At 41.6% G+C, this 15701-nt stretch overlaps 1 protein-coding gene across 26 annotated transcripts in view; it reads right to left on the bottom strand.

Moving 5' to 3' along the window:
* snap91a (synaptosome associated protein 91a) overlaps positions 1-15701 on the bottom strand; it is a 312251-nt gene that overhangs the window by 107009 nt on the left and 189541 nt on the right. For 18 of the 26 annotated variants that reach the window (XR_015079572.1, XM_085997458.1, XM_085997467.1 and 15 more), the window contains 2 exons: positions 9762-9803; positions 6537-6620 (listed from right to left, as the gene is read on the bottom strand). Coding sequence is in view for 25 of the 26 variants with exons in the window: in XM_085997458.1 (XP_085853584.1) it covers positions 6537-6620; positions 9762-9803 (126 nt within the window). In the remaining variant the exon portion in view is untranslated. The remainder of the gene's footprint in view (positions 1-6536; positions 6621-9761; positions 9804-15701) is intronic. The other 8 variants (XM_085997469.1, XM_085997476.1, XM_085997479.1 and 5 more) reach the window with 1 other exon arrangement.

Below are 15701 nucleotides of genomic sequence, written 5' to 3'. Positions count from 1 at the left end.
TGAGGGGGAGGGGAACAGCCCGAAGGCACCGGGAAACAGTGGCTCACAGACTCAGACCTGAGAAGGGTGAACCCAGGAGCCGAGGCCCAGGGACCACGGGGTCGGAGAGGGGGACCGGGAAAGTTCGCGAACAGGGAGAGGGTAACACCAAACCCGGGGCCCCAGAAAAGCTTATTCTAAGATCAACAATACTTTACCAAAAATGAGCGAATCAGAAGATCCACAACAGCCCCGCTTCCAGATTCCCCCCAACACCACAAAAAAAGCTATAAAAACGATCAAGCATGCTCAGATGAGAGAAAAACCAGAAACTCTCTTTACTGACTGTTACAACAATGGGACAAAAAGTAACCTCATATTCTACTCAGATCAGCCAGCGGCTTGGATCAGAGCAATAAAATCACACTATTAAGCTAAAAAATACCGCAAATGGGTCCATAATGAAAATTAACACACCAGGAGACAGTTCAATCACGACTGTCAACGCGTACAATACCGGAACAATATTAGTGCAAGGCAACCTCGACAAATTTGCAACGGCCTTCAGGACACTGAAAAGATCAACTACGAGGGGAATGAACAGCCCCAGAGTGGCCCGCACTCCCCCCAACATTGACAACTTACCAGGAGAAAATCTGCATGGTCAAGGGATGAACGAGCCACACAGTTCAAACCAGACACTAACCCCGGGGAACCACAGCCACACGATACAACTGACAAACCCCAGCATAACTACCACGGAGGAAGCCACACATAGTTCCCCTACCATTCCCAGCCCACCAAGAGAAGAGCAGCATAGCCAGGAAGTGAGTGAGCCTTCCAGGGCCGACCAGCTTAGCCAGGAAGTGAGTGAGCCTTCCAGGGCCGACCAGACACATACCCCGGGATCACACAGCCAGATACAACCAAAAGATAAATTTTATCAATTAGAGATAGAGATGGTTAAACTTAGAGAGGAGGTCCTCAAATTGAATGACAAACAAAAGCAGGAGAGGGAGAGACACAAGATAGAGCTGAATAGACTTGATAACCAGGTGAATCTACTTAAGAATCAGGTGAAAGAGCTGCAGGAAAAAGAAGAGAGCCATAGAGGAGAGAAAACACCATTAGACCAGCAACCAGAGACTAGAGATAAGACAAGACAGAGCCGGACGGAACGGCTGCACTCCCACACGGAACAAAAGCAACAGACACACAATACAAGGGGTGCCACACAGACCGACCAGCATGCTGACTCGCAATCTTCCCCCACCACCATGGAACCACAAGCGAGCCGCTCACAAGAGGTACGCACACACCAGACACCCCAGCCCAGCACACACACTATGAGTCCAGGCGAAAGCCACCAGACAGTAAACACAAACAAGGCTGACGTCGTAATACTCATAGACTCAAATGGGAAATTTCTATGGGAGAAAAAGCTCTTCCCTAGAAGTAAAGTAGAAAAGATTTGGTGCCCAACAACAGACAGAGCCATGGGATGGCTGACCAAAGCCAGATTAGGCTCCCCCCAACACATAATAATACACACGGGCACAAATGACCTAAAGGCCAAACAGAAAGAGGTAGCAACATCGCTCAGAGCAATGATTAGGAAGGCAAGCAGTACATTTCCAATCACTGTTTCCACAATATTGCCGAGAACAGACTTCAACAACAACACAATTCATGAGATAAATGCCAGCATAGCAACAGAATGCGAATCAAACCACAACGTACACCTGGCCCAACACCCCACCCTCGATGAAGAATGTCTTTACGACCACGTCCACATCCAAAGGCAAAAAATATCGATCTTTGCTAAAGCCCTGAAGGACGTCGCTTTTAACCGGGTCCATACCCAGACTCCAAGAGGACCCCCCCCCGACCACCAGAGATCAGCGGGGTACATATCAGGAACACTACAAAGACCACCACCACACCAACCGAGACCGGAGAGGATCCCCATGCAAAACAACATTATCAGACCTGCACCACTCCTGTCCCACAGGGGAATAGGACCGCTACCAGCCAGACAGAGGGAGAGATGCACAGGACGTACGCAATACCTCAGACAGAAACAATCCATTAAGAGACAATAAGCAGATGTGCAGCAGCATCTACTTCCGCCTTATGGATCAAGGACTAATTAATAGAAAGAACTGTAACCAAATTGTATTAACTTTTGTAGACAACTGGGGTGATCTTTTTTTTCCCCACACTTAGACACGACAAACACGTACCACTCTTTAACCTATCATAGAAAAAGATAAAACTTAACATGAAATCCTTATATATTTCGACCTGGAATATCCAAGGTCTACGCTCTTCACTGCGAGAAGTGAAGAGTAGGACCCCAGAGTTCATAGAGGAAACTAAAGATCTAGATATTATCATTTTACAGGAAACTTGGTATAAAGGAAAAGGACACACCGGCTGTCCCCAAGGGTACACTGAGCTAGTGGTCCCCTCCAATAAATTACCAAGTGTAACCCAAGGCAGAGACTCCGGAGGCATACTGATCTGGTTTAAAACAGAACTTAAGAATTACATCAAATTTATAAAAAAGGGCGAAAACCATATGTGGCTCAAACTTGAGAGGGAGATTATCTCAAACACCCAAGATGTTTACATTTGCGCACTTTATATCCCTCCAATCGATTCCCCGTACTACAAAGAGGACACCTTCTCCAACATGGAGGGGGAAATTATCCAATACCAGGCCCAGGGGAACGTGTTGATCTGTGGGGACCTCAATTCAAGAACGGGCGAAGAACCAGACTTCACCAATAATCAGGGAAACAATTACGTATTCGGGAATAACCACTTTGACATCCCTTCCCTTCCATACAGGCATAACTGCGACAAGCATTCAAATACCAACGGTAAACAGCTACTACAGCTCTGTCGAAACCTGGGTCTGTACATTGTCAATGGTAGGTTCATAGGAGACCTCCTAGGAAGATCGACCTACTGCTCACCTCTTGGCTGCAGCACAGTAGACTATATGATTACAGACTTGGACCCATCCTCTTTCAGAGCATTCACAGTCAAACCACAAACAACACTGTCAGATCACAGTCAAATTACTATGTTTCTCAAAAAGACAGAAACAAACAACATAGAAACACAACCCAGTAAACTGTACAACACCAAAAAATCGTACAGATGGGCCAAAAACGACACGGAAAAATACCAGAAAACAATTAGCAATACATCAACTCAAGCTCTCTTAGACACCTTTCTGGATAACATATACACTCACAATAAAGAAGGCGTAAACCGGGCAGTTAGTAAACTAAACAATATTTTTGATAATTTGGCAACAAATGCAAACTTGAAAGCTCGCAAGAACAAACCCAAAACAAAAAACTATGAAAAATGGTTTGACCATGATTGCCATAACATGAGGAAAAAACTTAGAAAACTATCAAACCAAAAACACAGACATCCAGAAAACGAGGAATTACGCCTTACTTATTGTCAGACGCTAACACAATACAGAAACACACTCAGGACCAAAAAAGAGCAATTTATTAAGAATACACTCAGCTCCATGGAGGAATCCATTGAGTCGAATTGTTTCTGGGACAACTTGAAAACACTACACAAAAAACAACACGACGATTTGTCCATTCAAAATGGGGACACATGGGTAAACCACTTTGAAAAATTATACCAGAAAAACACACTAGGACCAGAGCAACACCAAATACGCAAAAAACTTGAAAAGCTTGAAATGGCCATAAAAGATAACCAAAACCCGCTAGACGCCATAATAACAGAAAAAGAACTTCTTGAAAAACTCAAGGACCTGCGACCAGGAAAAGCTTGCGGGACAGACGGCATACTAAACGAGATGATTAAACACGCAGACGACAAACTGAAACTGGCTATCCTAAAACTCTTCAACTTGGTTCTGAGTGTCGGTTATTTCCCTGACATCTGGAACAAAGGACTCATAACACCCATATACAAAAGTGGGGACAAAATCGACCCAAACAACTATCGAGGCATCTGTGTAAACAGTAACCTGGGGAAGGTATTCTGTAGCATCATAAACAAAAGACTTATAAACTTCCTTGAAGAGCACAATGTCTTGAGTAAAAGCCAAATTGGATTCCTGCCAAACTATAGAACATCCGATCATATCTTCACCCTACAGACCCTAATTGACAAACACGTTCACCATAACAAAAGCAAAATCTACGCATGCTTTGTAGATTTCCAGAAGGCTTTCGACTCCATCTGGCATGACGGTTTATTCCTGAAACTTATCGAAAGCGGGGTAGGAGGGAAAACATATGATGTAATTAAATCAATGTATACAAACAATAAATGTGCAGTTAAAATTGGAGACAAACAAACAAAATACTTCCCACAGGGGCGGGGGGTGACGCAGGGCTCGCCAATCTCACCGACACTCTTTAATATTTACATTAATGGATTGGCAAAACTACTTGAACAATCTACAGCACCCGGCCTCACCCTATATGAATCCAAGGTTAAATTCCTCCTCTATGCCGACGACCTGGTTCTGCTGTCACCAACTAAGGAGGGTCTACAGCAGAACCTGGACCTGCTGGAGTCGTACTGCCAGACTTGGGCCCTGACAATAAATCCCCAAAAAACCAAAGTCCTTGTGTTCCAGCAAAGATCCAAACAACATGGACCCACAATAAATTTCACAGTAGGAACAACCAAAATTGAACAAACCACTCACTACACATACTTGGGCTTAAAAATCAGTTCTACGGGAAACTTCAAACTGGCTGTGAATGAACTGAAAGAGAAAGCAAGAAGGGCTTTCTATGCCATCAAAAAATCAATCCAAATAGAAATCCCAATTAGCATTTGGCTCAAAATTTTCAAATCAGTAATTGAACCAATTGCACTCTATGGCAGTGAGGTCTGGGGACCACTAACACAACAAGATTTTGCAAAATGGGACAAACACCCAATTGAGATCCTACATGCGGAATTCTGTAAAAGTATCCTCCGGACTCAAAGGAAAACAGTAAACAACGCATGCAGGGCGGAACTAGGCCAATACCCATTAATAATCACTGTCCAAAAAAGAGCCACCAAATTTTGGAATCACCTACAAATGAGCAACCCCCAATGCTATCACTACGACGCCCTGAAATCCCAAGAGCTGACCATAAAGAAGAATACCCTCAGTCAACTAGTCCTGGGACTCAATAAAGTAACTAATAACAATACTAACAATAACCAGCCCCAGGACAGTGACAGGGTAACACAAAGAATTCGACCCAACACAATCGTCGCTAAGCAAAAGGAAAAATATTCAAAAGTCTTCTATAGGCATATAAATAGTAAACGGGTAGTAAGAGGAGGGGTGGGTCAGATTAGGGACCAAAATGGAGACCTACGCATGGAGGCAGAAGGCATGGCTGAGGTACTAAATGAGTACTTTGCATTTGTGTTTACCAAGGAAGAAGATGCTGTTAAAATCAGAGTGAAAAAGGAGGTAGTTGAGATATTGGATGGGATAAAAATTGATAGAGGAGGTACTGTACTAGAAAGGCTGGCTGTACTTAAAGTAGACTAGTCACCAGACTGGATGGGATGCATCCTAGGATGCCGAGGGAAGTAAAGGTGGAAATTGCGGAAGTACTGGCCATAATCTGCCAATCCTCCTTGGATACGGGGCTGGTGCCTGAGGGCTGGTGAATTGCAAATGTTACATCCTTTTTCAACAAAGGGTGCAACGATAAACCCAGCAACTACAGGCCAGTCAGTTTAACCTCAGCAGTGGGGAAGCTTTTAGAAATGATAAACCGGGACAAAATTAATAGGTCACTTGGACAAGCGTGGATTTATTAAGGAAAGTCAGCATGGATTTGTTAATGGCAAATCCTGTTCAAAAAACTCAATCAAGTTAGTTAATGAGGTAACAGAAAGGGTTGATGAGGGCAATGCGGTTGATGTGGTGTACATGGACTTCCAAAAGGTGTTTGATAAAGTGCCACATAGTAGGCTTGCCAGCAAAGTTGAAGCCCATGGAATAAAAGGGACAGTGGCAGCATGGATATGAAATTGGCTAAGTGACAGGAAACAGAATAGTGGTGAACGGTTGTTTATCAGACTGGAGGAAGGTATTCAGTGGTGTTCTCCAGGGGTCGGTACTAGGACCACTGATTGTCTCAATATATATTAATGACTTGGACTTGTGTGTACAGGGCACAATTTCAAAATTTGCAGATGACACCAAACTTGGAAGCATAGTGAACAGGGAGGTGAGTAGTATATACACACTTTTACAAAGGTATATTCTCCAAGGAAAATTATATGGATTGCACTGAACACCAAGCTGAAACAAGCAACTGGGTCATAGCTATTTACCAGATGCTCTTGCTGTTGTCAAGTTGATTTTTGAAAGGTGTGACTAAATAAAGTCAGTTATCAGATTCTAAGCCAATCTAAATACAGAGTTGATTAAGTACTCCATTGAGCAATCTAATCCAATAACCTCGGATCGATTAACAGAAAGACCAGCAAACCAGAGGTATAGTGGATAACATATGGAGGGTTACCGGATTATCAATGGTACAGTCTTTAAAAGGTGAATTTTCAGTGTCAGAATTTTTAAGGTCGGCAAGAATTCTCCGATGTATTGCCTGCATTTTCAAAGAGAGTTGTTATAAGAAAATGAACAAACATCCACATTTCTCCTATATATTACTGCTGATAGATCAGATTAGTTGGGCTGCGGCTGATACCAACCGTGAAGAATTTAACTGTAAAACGTTTCATCAAGAACAGTAAATCCAGCAGAACCTTCTTTGGTCTTTGCTAGGTATCTCATCTGGCCAACACAAAAATGGAATGTGCTTTATCCTATGAATTTTGTTATGCCGAGTTCAACTCTATTCTTAAAACACTTGCTCATACCCAAAGAAAAATACATTAGTGAACATTACAATTTAGCGGAAACAGAAGCAACAATTAAAAGTTTTGTAAACGCAATAAAATGGCTTTGGTAAACTAAAGAATTGCTCCTCCACCAGATATTCTCCTCCTACTCCACTCCTAAAGATGGTGATCACAATGGACCAACATTCTAGAGCAGCAAACTTACTTCAGCTGGTCACTCTTCGTGTATGAGCTGCGTAGCAAATGTCAATAGGCTATTCAACGGTGGGACCAACATACAGGAAACTTTGGTTTATCCGGAGGTTGTATGTTCGGAAACCTCGATCTACCGGCAGAAATCAGGAGCCCTTTTGTTAGGTTTTTTTTCTTCTCGTGTGGCTTTTTTTTCCCCAACAGTCAGCCTCTGCAAAGTCTCTCTGAAGCTGTTGCTAAGCTACAGAGACACTTCTAAGGTACGGCTGACTGTTTAGAAGCTGTTGCTAAGCAACAGTGTTTGTTGCCAGATACGGAGCTGCAAATCTCCGTATGCTTCAACATTAACGCTGATATGTCCGGCAGTTTTGATAGATCGGCAACAGCTCGGTCCCGTCGGTGCTGGATATAACAAAGTTTCCTGTAGTTGATGGTCTTTTTCTACTGTTCATACATTTTCAGAAGTCACTGGATAGCAATCAGGAGCATGAATTTATGCTTGGTTATTTCTCATCAAACCTGAAGTTACTGAGGTTGGTTAATGTAACAAATTAGGATTGAAGTTTTGACCTCAATGGCCTCTTGGTTCAGTCATGGTGCACTTACTTAACAGTCAACTTCTAATCCTTTTAACCTCAAAACCCTTTGGCCCATTTGGTGGGTTTTGTATAATTATTCAGTCTCTATTTTATTCAAAGTAATACGTTAAATCACAACATTCTTGGTTACAGGCGATAGTGACAAATCTAAACCTATGCAAACATTTTGTCAACAAAGTCAACATGCACTCTTTTTATGTATCAACACAAAATGTACATTTAAACAGTGCAATTTTAACAGCAAATTAAGTAGTGATGTATTGCCCCATACCAATCATCAGAATAAAAATGTATGGAAGTTAGTCTGACAGATCTATGACGGAAATGGTATACATATAATATCCTGATAGCTGAAAAGAAAGTTAATGTTTGGTAATTACAGAACTTTGGGCACTGCCACAGTAAGGTGGCGATAAATATACAGCATCCAACAATTAAAAAACTGTTTTGGGAATGATGATGCCACAATTTAGCATTCATTTTTCATCTTCAGATATCTAAATTAATTTAAACACTTTTTTCTATACCTAAATTTAACAGTGAAGCTACATATTAAATGCAGCACTTGACATTCTGCAGAGCAAGAATCTATTGTGGCTTTAACCCTACTCAAAAAAGTATAATACAGACTTGCACTTTAAGACATGCAGATTTTTGTAGGAGATTGGGTTTTCAATCCGAACATTCTATCATATATACACAAAATAGTTCTTGCACAGAAGCATGCTAATTGGATGCATTTGGATCCACACGTGCATACCTTCAAAACATCCCATCACTATTATCAAACAGTTTTAATGAAAGAAGTAGCTAAATGCACCCAAGTCAAAAGGTCTTGGTGAAATTTTACCATTAGCTACAAAGAACTCAAATCATTAAAAAAAATGACAATCACTGAACTCTTTATATATGAAATGTAAGTAACAAATCATGCTGTTGTACAGAACACTAGAATCAAAATAGTGCCAATGACAATTCACTGTCATAAACATCAATTAGTTTGTACAGCTTATTTCAAAAAACTGAAAACCACAATGTGAAAATGGAGTAAATTTTGCTGCATACTGTAAAGGTACTTTCAGCAATATTAACAGGTTCCAAGGAGTTTTTAATCCTGTTGAAAGTTTCTAAAATCACATGATGACGATCGCCTTGCTCCAGTATCAACTGAAGTAGATAGCACAAAGCATGCAGGACTACCCATAATTTTTAGCATTGGCTTTGGACTTATATTATGTAAACTGTTTCCATAGATGAACACTTTATGCTGATGTAAAGTCCATTAAAGGCAGCTGTCATACTGCAAAAAAACCATGTTTCAGGAATAGGGATGCCACCAAACCTACTTATCTGTTCCACCACAGTAATTTACAAAGATGGGAATTTTCTGTCCATGGATGCAGCATACAGGCACACATAAGTAGAAATTCAGTCAGTCAGTCAGTCAGTCAGTTTTCTTGCACTTGTAGTTTAAAAAGAAAGTATTGTTTTGTTACTGGATCAAAATACGACTGCATTGGCTCCACAAGATAAATGATTGAAACTTTAAATTGCGACATGTGTCAAAGTGTAGACCATTTTCTTAAGGTGAAATAAAGAAAATTCTGGAAGGCACATTTTAATGGGGATTCAATTTGTTCGATTGATACTGCTGAAACTGCAAAGCACTGTACACAACTCATTCTCTGTCTCAGGGATCAATCTGCAACTCAAAGTGAGAACAGAAGGAGCACGTGTCAGTCATTACCTCTTACAAAACCAAGTACTGTTCTTTGTGGCTGAAACAGCACTCTTCATTGTTGTGATCACCTATATGATCTGAGAGTTAAATATTTAGTTAGTGTATCGGCCACTGCTCCTGCTGTCCAGATCGTGTGTAAATCAGCCAGAATCACAAGCAATTATAAGTGAAAGTAGGGTCTGAAACAGCAAGATAAGAAGCAATTTACCCATTAAGATCTTATTGCAAGACCCACTGGGCTCCCAACACAAACAGACATGACCAGATACAGACTTCATGCTAGGTTAGTATGCATTTATGACACGAGTTATGAAAATTAATCTAATACAAAAGGAATAGAAAAAAAAACTTACTTGAGATAGGTCAGGAATGTCACCTTTGTCAATCCCTACTTGCTGTAAAAACATAAAAACAGCAAGTTATTTTTTTTAGAATTGCAGAATTCTAATTACACCATCTTGTGAATCTGTGATTATTCTGGCATTGTACTATAATGGCCCCATAGTGAATGTCATTTCAAAACTTTCAAAGCATTGTTTTCATTTTGTGGCTACATATTAAAAAGGAACCACCATTGCTCATTGGTACTTTGTGTGTACTAGAGTGTGGCTGTGATATTTAGCTTGGTCCCATTTTAAACTATTGAATTTTAAAAAAGGGAAGAAAATAGACCACCACTACACATACATAATTGGGCCATTTTTACCAGGAGGGGCAAGTCCCTATTAGAGGTATAAACTGGACAGGCTCAGATCAAAATGGCCACTGGAACCAGGGAAAAGCAAGGGTACAGTAAGAATGAAAAACAAAGACAGTAAGGCAAAACACTGAGCAGGAGAAAACAGATACAGGGAAAGAGAGTGACAAATTTTCCTCTTGCACTTGGGGTTAAAGCATTGCCTGAGGAGTACACAGGGGAAAAGCAGATGAGGTGGATCACGCTTCCATAGTGGAGCACGTCTGATTTCCCAGCCACCTAAATGAAGTGATGCACAATTGGGTAGGCTCTATTATGATGCTTTACACTCAAGTGCTAAAGAGGAAAAGCTAACCCAAATATTTTTTTTGTCCATGTGCAACATCACAGGAGATAAAGTAGTTTAAATAAAAAATATATACATAGAGCTAAAAATACAAAGAGGATATTTGCTGGCTTCTAATTGGGTTAGAGCTTTCAGGAGGCAGGGTGGAAGAGAGGGAGGGAGGGCAGAAGAGCAGTAGAGAGTGAGGAAGGAAGAACAGGAGGAAATATTTTAATAGTAAATGAGATTTGAAGTGTGTCTTTGGCAGCTCTATCTGCCCAAACCCAAATCACTGCAAATTTATTAAAAAGGCCACAGGAGGTGAAAATTAATAGCCACTTTGGCCAACTCAAAATGGCTATCTCGGGCAACAGAATTATACCAATTTGCAGTGGAATGAACTTTGGGCCAATCTTAAATCCGGTCAACTTTGTACTGCTGAGGAAAAGGTCTAATTTTTAGGCTCCAAGAAAAGAAAACAGGAATTGCACTTCCACTAATGTCAGGGCTAGATCAGTAATAAGGTGGATGAATTAGCTGCGCAAATAGAGGTAAATGGATATGATATGATTGGGATTACGGAAACATGGCTCCAGGATGACCAAGGCTGGGAACTCAACATCCAGGGGTATTCAATATTCAGGAAAGATAGGCAAAAAGGAAAAGGAGGTGGGGGTAGCATTGCTGGTTAAAGAGGGGATTAACACAATTGAAAGGAAGGATATTAGCTCTGATGATGTGGAATCTGTATGGGTAGAACTGAGAAATACCAAGGCGCAGAAAACGTTAGTGGGAGTGGTATACAGACCCCCAAACAGTAATGCGGAGGTTGGGGATGGCATTAAACGGGAAATTAGAGACGCGTGCAATAAGGGCACAGCAGTTATCATGGGTGACTTTAATCTACATATAGATTAGTCAACCAAATATAGATTAGGCTAACCAAATTAGTAACAATACTGAGGAGGGGGAATTCCTGGAGTGTATGGTTTCCTGGACCAATATGTCGAGGAACCAACTAGAGATCAGGCCATCTTAGACTGGGTATTATGTAATGAGAAAGGATTAATTAGCAATCTTGTGCGAGGCCCCTTGGGTCGGAGCGATGATAATATGACAGAATTCTTCATTAAGATGGAGAGTGAAGTAGTTGACTCAGAGACTAGGGTCCTGAATTTAAATAAAGGAAACTACGATGGTATGAGGCGCGAGTTAGGTAGGATTGATTGGGGAGTGTTACTCAAAGGGTTGACGGCGGATAGATCGCATGGATGAACTACAGAATTTGTTCATCCCTGTTTGGCATAAAAATAAAACAAAAAAGGTGACTCAACCGTGGCTAACAAGGGAAATTAGGGATAGCGTAAGATCCAAGGAGAGGACATATAAATTGGCCAGAAAAAGCAGTAAACCTGAGGATTGGGAGTTTAGGATTCAGCAAAGGAGGACAAAGGGATTAATTAAGAGGGGGAAAATAGAGTATGAGAGTAAGCTTGCAGGGAACATAAAAACTGACTGTAAAAGCTTTTATAGATATGTGAAGAGAAAAAGATTGGTCCCTTGCAGTCAGAATCAGGGGAATTTATAATGGGGAACAAAGAAATGGTTGACCAATTAAATAGATACTTTGGTTCTGTCTTCACAAAGGAGGACACAAATAACCTCCCAGAGATGTCAGGGAACATAGGGTCTAATGAGAGGGAGGAACTGAAAGAAATCAGTATTTGTAGGGAAATGGTGTTAGGGAAATTGACGGGATTGAAGACCGATAAATCCCTAGGGTACTTAAGGAAGTGGCCCTAGAAATAGTAGATGCATTGCTGGTCAGCTTCCAAAATTCGATAGACTCGGGAACAGTTCCCATGGATTGGAGGTTAGCTAATGTTACCCCACTATTCAAAAAAGGTAGTAGAGAAAAAACGGGGAATTATAGACCAGTAAGCCTGACATTGGCAGTGGGGAAAATGCTAGAGTCCATTATAAAAGATGTAATAGCAGAGCACTTGGAAAACAGTGACAGGATCGGACAAAGTCAACATAGATTTACAAAAGGTAAATCGTGCTTGACTAATCTACTGGAATTTTTTTGAGGATGTAACTGGTAGAATAGATAAGGGAGAACCAGTGGATGTGGTGTATTTGGACTTTCAGAAGGTTTTCGATAAGGTCCCGCATAAGAGATTAGCGTGTAAAGTTAAGGCACATGGGATTGGGGGCAAGGTACTGACTTGGATAGAGAACTGGTTGGCAGACAGGAAGCAAAGAGTTGGAATAAACAGGTCTTTTTCCAAGTGGCAGGTAGTGACTAGTGGTGTACCGCAGGGATCGGTGCTAGGACCCCAGCTATTCACAATATATATATAAATGATCTAGCCGAGGGAACTAGATGTAATATCTCCAAGTTTGCAGACGACACAAAGCTGGGTGGGCGTGTTTGCTGTGAGGAGGATGCAGAGAAACTCCAGTATGATTTGGACAGGTTGGGTGATTGGGCAGAAGCATGGCAGATGCAGTATAATGTGGATAAATGCGAGGTTATCCACTTTGGTGGCAAAAACAGGAAGGCAGATTATTATCTGAACGGCAATAGATTGGGAGAGGGGGAAGTGCAATGAGACCTGTGTGTCCTTGTGCACCAGTCGCTGAAGGTAAGCATGCAGGTACAACAGGTGGTTAAGGCGGCAAATGGTATGTTGGCCTTCGTAGCGAGAGGGTTCGAGTACAGGAACAAGGATGTTTTGCTGCAGTTGTACAAGGCCTTGGTGAGACCACACCTTGAGTACTGTGTGCAGTTTTGATCGTCTTATCTAAGGGAGGATGTTCTTGCCATGGAGGGAGTGCAGCGAAGATTCACCTGACTGATACCTGGGATGGCAGGAATGACGTATGAGGAGAGATTGGGTCGATTGGGCTTATACTCGCTGGAGTTTAGAAGAATGAGAGGGGATCTCATTGAAACTTATAAAATTCTAACAGGACTAGACGCAGGAAGGATGTTCCCGATGGCTGGGGAGTCCAGAACCAGGGGTCACAGTCTAAGGATAAGAGGTAAGCCATTTAGGACAGAGATGAGGAGGAATTTCTTCACCCAGAGAGTGGTGAACCTGTGGAATTCTCTACCACAGAAGGCAGTGGAGGCCAATTCATTAAATATATTCAAGAAGGAGTTAGATATATTTCTTAAGGCTACAGGGATCAAGGGATATGGGGAGAAGGCAGGGACAGGGTACTGAATTTGGATGAACAGCCATGATCTCATTGAATGGCGGAGCAGGCTCGAGGGGCCAAATGGCCTACTCCTGCTCCTATCTTCTATGTTTCTATGAATGCTCCTCGCATTAAGACACAAAGCCTTCAGGCTTGTTTTTTTAACACTCTTAGACCTTTTAGAATTATTATTTACTGTGGCCATGTTTGATTTACACCCTTGAGTTCTCTGACTGCCACTTTTGCTTTTCTACTTCCTGTCTTTTGCCTCTATCCTTGCTTCCCTTTCCTCTGCCTCCCTGCACAGGTTCCCAACCCGCTGCCATTTTAGTTTAAACCCTCCTCAACAGCACTAGCAAACACTCCCCCTCGGACATCGGTCCCGGTCCTAACCACTCGCTGAGTAAAAAAGTTTTTCTCATGTCGCCTTTGGTTCTTTTGCCAACCACCTTAAATCTGTGTCCTCTGGTTCTCGACCCTTCTGCCAATGGGAACAGTTTCTCTCTATCTACTCTGTCCAGACCCCTCATGATTTTGAACACCTCTATCAAATCTCCTCTCAATCTTCTCTGCTCTGAGGAGAACAACCCCAGCTTCTCCAGTCTATCCACGTAACTGAAGTCCCTCATCCTTGGCATCATTCTTGTAAATCTTTTCTGCACCCTTTCGAAGGCCTTCACATCCTTCCTAAAGTGTGGTGCCCAGAATTGGACGTAATAATTCAGTTGAGGCCGAACCAGTGCTTTATACAGGTTCATCATAATTTTCACACTTTTGTACTCTATGCCTCTATTCATGAAACCCAGGATCCCGTAAGCTTTTTTAACTGCTTTCTCAACCTGCCCTGCCACCATCAACGATTTGTGTACATATACCCCCAGGTGTCTCTGTTTGTGCACACCCTTTAGGATTGTACACTTTAGTTTATATTTCCTCTCCTCGTCTTTTTTACCAAAATGTATCACTTCACACTTTTCTGCATTAAATTTCATCTGCCACGTGTCCACCCATTCCACCAGCCTGTCTATGTCCTCTTGAAGTCTATCACTATCCTCCTCACTGTTCACTATACTTCCAAGTTTTGTTTCATTTGTAAATTTTGAAATTGTGCCCTATACACCCACATCCAAATCATTAATATTTCAAGAAAAGCAGTGGTCCTAGTACCGACCCCTGGGGAACACCACTGTATACCTTCCTCCAGTCCGAAAAACAACCGTTCACCACTACTCTGTTTCCTGTTACTTAGCCAATTTCGTATCCATGCTGCCATTGTCCTTTATTCCATGGGCTTCAACTTTGCTGGCAAGCCTATTATGTGGTACTTTGCCGAATGCCTTTTGGAAATCCATGTACACTACATCAACCACATTGCCCTCATCAACACCCTCTGTTACCTCATCAAAAAACTCGATCAAGTTAGTTAAACACTATTTGCCTTTAACAAATCCATGCTGGCTTAATCCACGCTTGTCCAAGTGTTGTTAATTTTGTTCCTGATTATTGTTTCTAAAAGCTTCCCCACCTTCTAAACAACAATGGTCCAAGCAGAGATTCCTGAAGCACCTGGCTATTCCTTTATTTATTCATAAATAAAGTGCCATATACAACGATTATTCATTTCCTACGATTCTGCAAAGTTCCAGTCCACTTAGTATCCCCCTGCTCTCATTCCGTGCTTTCCAAATCTGCTGGGTGGTACTATGTTTAAACCTAGCTAAAATCTAAACATGGAATGCATTTTCTTCTGTACTAGCTTTGTTATTTTGTTGAAGAGCTCAAATAGACTTGTCAGGCACAATCTCCCCTTCATCAGGCCTTACTGGCTGCCTCTTATTTTAATTTTTTTTTTTTAATTTTTTTTTTTTTTTTTTAACTACTTCGGGGGCACGGTAGCATAGTGGTTATGTTACTGGACTACTGATCCAGCGACACGAGTTCAAATCCCACCATGGCAGCCATGGAATTTAAATTCAGTTAATTAAATAAATCTGGAATAAAAAGCTAGTATCAATAATGGTGACCATGAAACTATCGGATTGTCATAAAAACCCATCTCGTTCA

Source organism: Somniosus microcephalus, chromosome 9 (assembly GCF_052327205.1).
Source record: "Somniosus microcephalus isolate GS21.2 chromosome 9, FLI_Smic_1.0, whole genome shotgun sequence".
Taxonomy (NCBI): Eukaryota; Metazoa; Chordata; class Chondrichthyes; order Squaliformes; family Somniosidae; genus Somniosus; species Somniosus microcephalus.
This window is presented reverse-complemented; position numbering and strand designations above follow the sequence as displayed.